This window comes from Ochotona curzoniae, unplaced genomic scaffold (assembly GCF_017591425.1).
Source record: "Ochotona curzoniae isolate NIBS_2020 unplaced genomic scaffold, NIBS_Ocur_1.0 contig_523, whole genome shotgun sequence".
NCBI classification, from domain to species: domain Eukaryota; kingdom Metazoa; phylum Chordata; class Mammalia; order Lagomorpha; family Ochotonidae; genus Ochotona; species Ochotona curzoniae.
The window spans coordinates 11778810-11789870 of record NW_024466459.1 but is presented as its reverse complement, the minus strand read 5'-3'; the positions used below and the strand labels follow the sequence as shown (position 1 = coordinate 11789870).

The 11061-nt window shown below is 62.5% G+C and overlaps 1 protein-coding gene across 1 annotated transcript; it reads right to left on the bottom strand.

The window, feature by feature from the left end:
• Positions 1-6584: 6584 nt before the first annotated feature.
• On the bottom strand, positions 6585-10783 carry LOC121162396 (probable low-specificity L-threonine aldolase 2). Its single transcript, XM_040989381.1, has 8 exons — positions 10767-10783; positions 10120-10544; positions 8981-9064; positions 8709-8797; positions 8240-8425; positions 7558-7695; positions 7264-7456; positions 6585-7084 (listed from the first exon to the last, which is right to left on the bottom strand). The coding sequence occupies exons 1-8, from the start codon at positions 10781-10783 to the stop codon at positions 6801-6803; spliced, it is 1416 nt and encodes a 471-aa protein (XP_040845315.1). The 3' UTR covers positions 6585-6800.
• Between the last annotated feature and the right edge of the window lie 278 nt (positions 10784-11061).

The following is an 11061-nucleotide window of genomic DNA, read 5'->3' as shown; positions in this document are numbered from 1 at the left end:
CTGCAAACACTGGCATCCCATAGGGGCACCAGTGCGTGTCCCGGAAGCTCCACTTCCCATCCAGCTCCCTGCCTGTGGCCTGGGGAAGCGGTCGAGGACGGCCCAGGGACTTGGGACCCTGCACCCGCGTCGGAGACCTGGAAGAAGCTCAGCTTCTGGCCATTGCAGCTACTTGGAGAATGAACCAGTGGACAAAACATCTCTCCTCTCTGTATATCTACCTTTCCAAGAAAAATAAATATTTAAAGAAAAAAAAAGTGGTTTTGCTTGTGTCGAAGTAGAGGGCTCGTTTCTGCTGTTACAGCTTAGAGAAGCAGCTTCAGTTCCCGCGTGGACTTGGCACAGGGCGGGCCCCGCACAGCTGCGTTTGGGGCGTGTGGTCGGTCACCCTGGCGGCCTGCACCAGCCCCGCCCACGGGGTCAGGCTTCCCTGTCGAGGTCTGTGAGAGACAAAGGCCTTGGTGTCACTGCAGTGTCGCAGAGTCCTCTGCCTTTCTGTCACTGCTTCACCAGGCACATGCTGCAGCGAGAAGCAGGAAGCATCCCGTTCCCCACGCGGCAGCAGCGGCTCCTGTGGGCGGCTCAGGAGAGCCGAGGTGGCCATGCATGGCGGCGCTGCCCAGGGTGAGCTCTGGCCCCAGCCCTGCCGGATCCGCCTGCTGTGTGCCGAGGAACGCCTGGCCACCGCGATTCAGGGTCTCCCTGGTGGGGTGGGTGGGTGGTCCTGGAGATGGCTTGTCCCAGCCCTACTGGGGCACCCTGCTGGTCGGACAGGACACAGTGTGCGCCTCCAAACACCGCTGCCCCTACCCCCGCCCTGCTGGCATTCTGACAAGATGAGCTGGCCAGCCCCACTCCGCCCCTGGCTGCATTGCCATCCACTGTGAGAAGGATCTTCCATCTGCTTCACTCCCCAAGTAGCTCAGCTGGAGCTGAGCCGAACCAGAGCCAGGAGCCTCTTTCATGTCTCCCCCATGGGTGCAGGGTCCCAAAACTGGGCTGTCCTCGACTGCTTTCCCAGACCAAGCAGGGAGCTGGATGGGAAGTGGGGCTGCTAAGATTAGAACCAGAACCCATATGGGGTCCTGGCGCATCCTTGCCTTAGCCACTAAGCTACTGCACCAGGCCCAAGTTGCTGTTTGTCAGTCTGTCCCCAGCCAGGGTGCATGGGGTGCCTCTGTCCCTCTTGCCACACTGGTATGCGATTCCTGAAGAGCAGCGTTATCTCGGGGCCCTGACACCCGCCAGGGTCTTCAGGCCTAGCTGGCATTCGGTACTGACGTCTCCAGGCCCCCGTCTGAGGGCAGCCACCTTGCCTAAGTTCACAGCCACCTCTGGCCCTCAGCCGCACTGGTCTGGGAGTCCTCCACCTCCCTAGTATGGACCCAGGGCTGCCCTCACGCCACACAGCTGTTCGTGACGTCACGGCGGCTCACGGGGCTGAAGCGGACTCAGAGAGGTGCACTAAGTGGCCCAAGGGCCAGGGTGTGAGCCTGGGCAGGTTCCAGAGCCAGCACCCTCAGCCTCATGGCACGCCCCTAGAGGGTGAACCCCCCCCGGAGGTGGCTCTCCTTGCAGCCTTGGTGGACTAGAGGGTGACCTCTGGGTCAGTCGCCAAGTGCTTGTGCTGGGAGCTCCATCCAGGTTTTGCACCTGCTGGCCCTGGGTGCTCATTGGCAGGCACCCAAGTGAGGGGGGCCAGGCCTGATGGGGGACCCCCTCTGCTTTGCGGTCAGCTCCTCAAGGACTCCCTTGTCCTAACGCAGTGGCATTCTCCAATCGAAAGTCAGACCGTAGAAGTGAGCCGTGGGCCCTGTAACAGCTGCCACCTGCACTCCCTGCCGGCACCCAGGGCACCCAGGGCACCCAGGGCAGGCCCTCGGCTTCAGGGATTTCCAGCCGAAACGGCGTGCTGAGCCCTCGCCCTCCCCAGAGCGCTGTTGTCCTGAGCAGCCTGCTCAGCGCGATCTCCATGCGGAAGGAAAACACGGGCTTTGCTCTCTCCAGCCTGCTGGACGCTGCCCTGCAGGTGAGCCGCTGTGACAGTGATCGGGCCGCAGGTGGCCACTACCGAGGCCCTGACGAGTTGATGGAGGGCGGACGATGATGAATTAATATTTTTGGGGAGCAGCCCCTTCTCAGCTGCGCGAGGTCAGAGCTGGCCCCGTCTCCAGCCGAGGGTCCTGGTGGGATTTCTCCCAGAAGCACCTGCTGCCCACGGAACATCCTGCTGACCCTGTGGGTGTGGACACCGCCCGCTGGCCCCGCCCCACAGAGCCCCGCCCCCGCAGAGGCCCCGCCCCACAGAGGCAAGGCCCCGCCCCCTCGTTGCCCTGGCCCCGGGGGACCCCAGGACTCTCCCAGAACCCTCCCAGAGCCCCGCCGTGCCACGTGTGAGATGACAGGGCCCTGGGGTGCCAGGACTGCTCCTGTCCTCATCCCCCAGTCCTGGTCCCCAAAGGAGGGAGAGGGGAGTCCCTGATGCCCGCCCCGCGGGTGCACCCCAGTGTGGGGAGGAGCAGGGCTGTGCTGAGCACCGTGGCCTGGCAGCTGCCCCCGCCCACACACATCACACCTCCACACATCACACGCTTCATTCCACACACGTCACACCTCACACTACACACCAAACCAGGCACACCACACACACACTGTATGCACACACACATTACGTCCATACCTTGTATACTACATCCCTCCCACACACACTGCCACACCACACACACCCACACCACACCACACACACACACACACACACACACACACACACCACACCACACACACTCCACACACACACACCACACACACACACACACCACACACACACACCACACCACACACACTCCACACACACACCCACACTCCACACACACACCACACCACACACACACACACTCCACACACACACCACACCACACACACACACCACACACACCCACACCACACCACACACACCCACACTCCACACACACACTCCCACACCACACACACACACCACACCACACACACCACACCACACACACTCCCACACCACACACACACACCACACCACACACACACACACTCCACACACACACCACACCACACACACACACCACACCACACACACCACACCACACACACCACACCACACACACACTACACACACACTACACACACACCACACACACACACACCACACACACCACACACCACACACACACACTCCCACACCACACACACACTCACACCACACACACCAGACACACTCACACCACACACACTACACACACACTGCCACACCACACACACACACCACACACACACCACACACACACCACACCACACACACACACACTCACACCACACACACTCACACACCACACACCACACCCACACACACATCACACACACCACACACACACACACTACACACACACTCCCACACCACACACACACACCACACACACACCACACCACACACACCAGACACACTCACACCACACACCCCACACCACACACACACACCACACCACACACACCAGACACACTCACACCACACACACCAGACACACTCACACCACACACACACTACACACACACACACACACACACCACACCACACACACCAGACACACTCACACCACACACCCCACACCACACACACACCACACACACCCCCACACCACACACACACCACACACACCACACACACCAGACACACTCCACACACACCAGACACACTCACACCACACACACACACTACACACACACTCACACACCACACACACACACCACACACACACCACACCACACACACCAGACACACTCACACCACACACCCCACACCACACACACACACCACACCACACACACCAGACACACTCACACCACACACACCAGACACACTCACACCACACCCACACCACACCACACACACAAACCCACACCACACACACCCCCACACCACACACACACACCCACACCACACACCACACACCACACACCACACCACACACACACACACCACACACACACACACCACACACACACCCCCACACACAGACACGCACACACTGTCCGTTGTGCCCCCCCAGGCCCCGGGACAGTCCCCAGTGTGGGAGGGAGGAGGCAGGCGTCATGCCACAGGACAGTGCTGGGAGGAGGCTCACCTTGAAAACATGATTTTAAAAAAACGGTTTATTTGTTTGGAAGGCAAAGTCACAGAGAGAAGGAGACAGAGAGGTCCCCCCAATGGCTACCATGGCTGGAGCTGGGCCAGTTCAGGGCTGGAAGGGCCTGAGTCTCCCACCTGGGTGCAGGGACCCAAAGACTTGAGACACTTTCTTTTACTTTTTCACTTGCGTTATTAGCAGGGAGCTGGATGTGAAGTAGGATAGCTGGGACTTGAACCGGTGCCCATATAGGATGCTGGTACTGCAGCAGAGGTTTAGCTTGCTACATCAGGGCCCTGTTCACCCCCATTTGATGGAGGGGAAGACTAAGGTGCAGAATGGCCCATGCAAGTCATCTGGCAACACGTGGCATGCCAGGGGGACCCCGAGGGGCCGAAGGTGGGAGGGAGCCTGTGGTGGGGGTTGGGTGAATGCTGGGTGTCCCCCACTGTCACACTGGTGACTGTTTCCAGGCAGTGCATGCCCTCGGGTTGCTGTCCTTGTCCTGCTGTGGACTGCTGCCCCTGCTAGCCCTTCTTTGCAGGTGCTGCAGTGGGCGGCTGGGGGGACACCCTGAGCTGGGGACTATGCATCAGCTCTGCTCCCCGCCCTGCCCCTCATCTTGGGCCACAGGACCTGGGCACACTCTTGGCGTGCAGCCCGACAACTGGGGTAGCTGAGGAAGAGGCTCCCTGCAGCAGAGCCCTCTGAGGACACAGCAGGGACTCACCGCTTCTGCTACGAGCTGTCCGAACAGCCTTTGGTTCTGGCGCTTTGTTCCCAACAGCCGGCATGCGCACATGGAGCTGGCCGTGTGCACGTGTGTGGGCTGTGCTTGGGAGCCAGTGTGGACGCTGACAGCTAACGCGGCCCTCACCATTGATGTCATTAAGGCACGCTCAGTGGAACTCCAGCCCGGTTCCTATCTGCCCGGGCATCGAGAGGCCTCTGCTTTAAGGCCCTGCGATTGGGACCGTCCTCCCGCACCGACGGGTACTGGTTATCATGCTGGGTGCCTGGAGCCAAGGCGGGCTGGAGCTTTGGGTGCCCACCTCTGCCGGCGGAGCCGCTAGGCGGATCTAGAGGCTAGATCTGCAGGATAGAGGTGGGTGGGTGAGGTCTTCCCTGGCCATCTGCCTCCTCCCGTCGCACACGCACCACTGCCCAGGACCCCACCATGCTGCTGCCTTGAATCCGTGTCTCCGTCCTTTCCTGAGCTCCGGGGCTGTATTTCTTCAAGTTTCCTACCCATCTGTTGGCAGAGATGAGTGCAGGATCAGTTTTTTGTTGTTGTATATTGTGAGGCAGAGACAGCTTCCCTCCGCTGGTTTGGGATGTGCAAGCCAAATGGAATCCTGTGCACTTGGGCTGCGGCGAGCAAGGTCACATAGCTTAATGGCGAACCCACACCTGACACACCAGGCAGGTGTCCCAGGGAGAGCTGGGCGTGCAGCCTGCACTTACACCGGGGGTGGCGTTCTCTCCCCCACTCCCACTTCTCCTAGGCAAAGGTCCGCTGGCAGTGAAACCCCACTGAGGCTCTCCTCTCCCAGGTGACCAGGCTGGGCAGCCCACGTGGTCCGACACAGAGGATTCTCCCGGACCACCTTCCTTGGAGAGGCTGGGAGCACCTGTGGAGGGTCTGGGGTCTTTGTAGTGTGGAATGCTGGGCTGCTTCCAAGCTGTGTGTTGGAGCTGCTAGAACTTGCTGCATTCCTGTCCATGAGCCCTGCTGTCACACACGGGCCAAGTCCTAACACTGTAACACATCCACTTCAAGAATACTGGTGTGACTGCACACACCACACACTCACTGTGCAACATGCCTCAACAGCAATGGTGGTTATCTTTGGGTATTACAAATAACAGACAATCTTTATTTTAATATTTATTCTTTTTTTTTCAAGATTTATTTATTTTTATCACAAAGTCAGATACACAGAGAGGAGGAGAGACAGAGAGGAAGATCTTCCTTCCCCAAGTGAGCGCAATGGCCAGAGCTGAGCTGATCTGAAGCCAGAAGCCCTGAGCTTCTTCTGGGTCTCCTGTGCAAGTGCAGGGGCTCATCCTGTCTTCGACTGCCTTCCCAGGCCACAAGCAGGGAGCTGGATGGGAAGCGGGTCACTGGGATTAGAACCAGTGCCCATATGGGATCCTGGAGTGTGCAAGGCGAGGACTTTAGCCACTAGGCTACCATGCCAGGCCGCGAGAATATATTTATTTGAAAGGCAGAATTACAGAGAGGTAGACCAAGAGAGATATGCTGGTACAGGTCCCCACATGTTGGCATTGGCCAGAGCCGTGCCAGGCCAGAGCTAGCAGCCTGGAGCTTCTTCCAGTTGTCCCACGGGTGCAGGAGCCCAAACACTTGGACCATTCTCCACTGCTTTCTCAGGTTCATTGTCAGGAAGCTGGATTGGAAGTAGAACAGCTGGGACTTGAACCGGTACTCATGTGGAGTGTGGGCATTGCAGGCAGAGGCTTAACCCACTACACTACAATGCTACCCTCCGCAGTCACATCTTTCCCATCCTCCGCTTGGCTGTTTGTGACGGGACATCAGTGCTGAGTATCTGTGCAGGCAGCTGTCCCCAGAGGCCGGCCTCGGGCTCCACGCCCACACCCCACGGGGGTCCCCGGCGGTCCTCAGTGCCCTAGCTGCTGCAACACGAAGCCCCACTTCCTGAGCGCCAGCTCCGTGTCACAGGCGGAGACATCGCGGTGCCACACGGCACGCACAGTCCGCTCCGCCCAGGGGAACAGCAGCACTCGCACCGCTTGGCCGACCCGGGCCTCCTCCTCGGCGCTCACGGTCTGCAGGCGCTGGCACAGCTCCACTGGCGACAGCCCGTCCACCGTCACCATCACCATGTTGGTCTCCACAGCCCTGGGGTCCACGGAGCAGAAGGGCGACGCCAGCTCCTGGAGTCCTGGGGCGGGGGACCTGGACTGAGTGGTGCCGCACCCGGGTGCCCACAGCCAGTGGAATCAGGGTCCCACTCCTGGGCACTTCCCAGGGCCAGGCCACCAGACCTGGGCCCTTTCGGGGTCCCCAGGGCCTGACGTGTGTAGGTGTGTAGGGGCTCTCGGCCCGCCCCACCCCAAGCACCTCTGGCGAACCGCCGGGCATTGTCGTGATCCTGTCGCAGCACCTGCTCGGCGTCGGCCAGGCCCACCAGGGCAGCGGCGGCCAGCACCCCTGCCTGGCGCATGCCGCCGCCCAGGGCCTTCCGGAGGCGCCAGGCTTCCTCAACGAAGTCCGAGGATCCGCCAAGCACAGCCCCTGCTGGTGCGCCCAGGCCCTGAGACAGAGGGGGAGGCGCTCAGGGGAGCCCAACCCGCCGGGACAGGCCTCCCGGGGAGGGGGAGCTAAGTCGGCCTCCACCCCCCAGGGGCTCCCCACCTTGGAGAAGCACAGGGACACGGAATCACAGTGCTCCACAATGCGGGCTGGCGACACACGCTGGGCCACTGCCGCGTTCATCAGCCGGGCCCCGTCCAGGTGGATGCGAGCCCCGTGGGTTCGGACGAGGTGGCGTACCTGCAGCAGAGGTCAGAGTGGCTGGAGGTGTGGGAGGCTCCCGGGCATGAGGGGCTGGGTGGACAGCTGGCCCGGGCTCTCATACAGGGGCTGCCAGTTTCATGATCGCAATAGCTGCCCCCTGTGCACATGTGGTGCTGAAGACCAGGGGACCCCGAGAACCACAGCCAAGCTGCTCGTGACTGCAGCACGTGCTCTTCAGCATTCAGTGTCCAGGCCACGGCAGGTGTCGGGCCCTCTACTGGGTGAGCCCAGGCCACGGCAGGTGTCGGGGCCCTCTACTGGGTGAGCCCAGGCCACGGCAGGTGTCGGGGCCCTCTACTGGGTGAGCCCAGGCCACGGCAGGTGTCGGGGGCCCCTCTACTGGGTGAGCCCAGGCCACGGCAGGTGTCGGGGCCCTCTACTGGGTGAGCCCAGGCCACGGCAGGTGTCGGGGGCCCCTCTACTGGGTGAACCCCAGGGCAAACCCGGCAGTGGCTCCCTCCGTATCTACAACCTCGAGGCCCGTGGGGAGCCAGGGCAGACCAGTGCGGGGCGGGCACACCTGGCGCAGGTAGTTGAGGGGGAGGACCCGGCCTCCTGAGCTGCTGTGGCTGTCCTCCAGGCAGACCAGCTCACACACCGGATGGTAGCGGTTTCCACGGGAGCGGGCAAGCGCCCTCTCCAGCTCGGCCAGGTCCAGGGTGCCGTGGGGCAGGTCTGGGAGGGGCTGCGAGTGCACCCCGGCGATCTGCAAGGAGGGCAGGGGATGAAGGAGCAGTTGCTGCTCAGATGTGGTACCAGGGCCAGGTGGTCCTGAGCCCACCCCCACCCCACACACCTTCACCCTGGGTTGTCCATGCTCTGTGTGACCACTAGGGGGCAGCAGGGCCCCGGGCAAAAGCTCAGGCCTCGGCCAGTGGTCCCTGGGGCCAGCTGGGGCCAAAGGGGAGACATGCAGGGTCTCCTCCCCTCACCCCTCCTGCCCCAGCTTGCCGTGTGGCTCTCCCCAGGGCTCGGGGCCTGCTCCTCACCTGAGCCGTCCCGCCCTGCTCGTAGACATGCAGGTGACACTCCTGTCCCAGGAGGAGCTGGGAGCCCCGGCGCCGGCAGTGAGCCATCACTGAGACAGGGAGAAGGGCAGGCCTTGGTACCTAGTCCAAGGGCCACGGCGTGCCCCCTCGGGAGTCAGGCAGCCCAGGGCAGGGACTGGCAGAAAGGGGAGGCGGGACCACAACACTGCAGCCAGCGCCACCTCCCGGTCCCCCACCCCCAGGCAGGCGCTCTGCAGGGTGGGCACACTCACCACAGATGAGGTTAGCCATGGTGTTGGTGGGCACGAACAGGGTCTGCTCCACCCCGAGCAACTGGGCTGCCTTCTCCTGCAGCTCTGGGGGGAGGGAGAGGGGCAGGCAGGGGTTCCAGCAGCTTTTACCCAAGGCCACTGTGCCCGTGGGCATGTCTCAACAATGGCATTTTTAATCAGACGCAGTGACCATCAGCTGGGGGCCCCCGAGAGGAGGCCCTGGCCCCCACTGTTCCTGTTTGGAACCTGACAGCGCCAGCTGGGGTGGGTGGCAAGCCCACCGTTTTTCCTGCAGGAAGCCCTTGCTGTCTGCCAGCTCCCGGGCCTGATCCTGTGCTAGGTTAGTGCTGGGCTGCCTCGGTTCTCCGTGCCCACCCCCCCTGAAACTCCTGTGGTTTGAACTCCCTGTCCCACCCAGCTTTCACACCTGTCTTACTTCCTTTCCCATCAAGTCCTCACAGGTGGGGCCTGCGGTTTCCTTGCTGACTTCCTCCCCACCCCCACCCCACTAGGAGCTCTCGGGGAGGTGAGCGGGGCGAACAGGGCGGCAGGCAGGTCAGCCAAGGCTGTCGGGGTGCCCCCTGCCCCCACATTTCGGCTGGATGTTTGCTTCTCTCACACGCCCTCCCGCCTGGAGGAGCTGGCACCCTCATCCTTTAGGGAGCTCGCATATGAAGTCCCCTCTCCTGGGGTCTCCAAGGCCGCCCCCATAGACTCCATGGGCCACAGTGGTGCTGACCTGGCCCCCATCACCCCTCTACCCGGTCAATAGCCCCGGCTCAGGGCTGCACTCCATGGCAGCAACTCAGCCAGGTGGGGTGTGGCTGGCTGCGTTCTCTGCCTCGGGAGAACCCCCTTTTCTGAGTCAGTTTGGTTTGTCTGTAGCGGGATGCTCAACAGGGACGGGTTTTAGGATGCCCAGGACTGCGTCCAAGCTGGGGCTGGCGCTGGAGCGCCTCCCTTAGGGGGCCTTGCCTGCGGGACTGGGCGACACCTGGACAGCTGACCCAAGGCAGGCCGGCTTGGCAGTGGGGTGGAGGGCCACTGCGAGCCCGCCAGCGCGCACAGCCTCGGGCTTTCTCCGCAGCACGGCGGACAGCGCCGGGGGACCCCAGCCCAGGCCTGCGCGCCGGGCTCACCGCGGACAGTGGGGTCTTCGCCGTAGTCGTCGTCCCCCACCACCGCCTCTGCCATGGCGCGCCGCATGGCCGGCCCGGGCCTGGTCACCGTGTCGCTGCGCAGGTCCACCACGTGGGCTGGGACCCCCGCCCGGCTCCCGGACCCCCGCGCCTGCAGGACCCTCAGTGCTGGGGCCGCGGCCCCGGCCAGTGCACGCAGCATGGCGGAGACGGCGCCCGGCTCCCCGCTCGCCGGGGCTGCTGACCCCTTCCTTGGTCCGGCTGCGAAGGGCCGCAGCCGCGGAGTCCCCGTAGCCCAACTTCCTACACCTGGGTCCTGGCTGACCCGGGACAGGCGGGCGGCCCCCGCGGCACGCCGGGAGTTGTAGTTGGCCGCGAGCGGGTCCCGCGGAGCCGCGCTGGGAGTTGTAGTTCCTGCTGCACTCCTTGGGAAACCAGGGCAGTCCCTAGCCAGGTGTAAGTCTTTCAGAGACCGAGCCTCCCACGGGCGTGACCAGGTCCTTGGGTAGAAATCGGCGGGCGTTGCACAGGTGCAGGACAGGGATGCACAGAGCTCGGGCTAGGGGGGCATAATGAGGGGGGTCGGGGTGCATACGGATCTGCCCCCCAAAACTCCCCTGGTGCCCAGGGGCAATGCTGACCCTTACCAACTGGGCCACTGCATCGTCGCTTGCCTGGGTGGGCGGGAGACTGCAGTGGCCGGGGGTGTCATGCTGACCTGACTGCTGGCTCCTGGTGAGAGCTCTGTGTGTGTGTCTGCACTCGTTCCATCCCAACCAGGGGGGTGACTGTCTCACCTGGGGAGTACAGGCTCCCTGCAGCCCCGGCCCTACCTGTACCCCATCAGCTGACCAAAGGCAACGGCATCCCTTGCAAGCACTGACCAGCAGGGTCTGGGGGCTCAGGAGGGACCAGAGGCACTTCAGGTCAGGCTGGGACAGA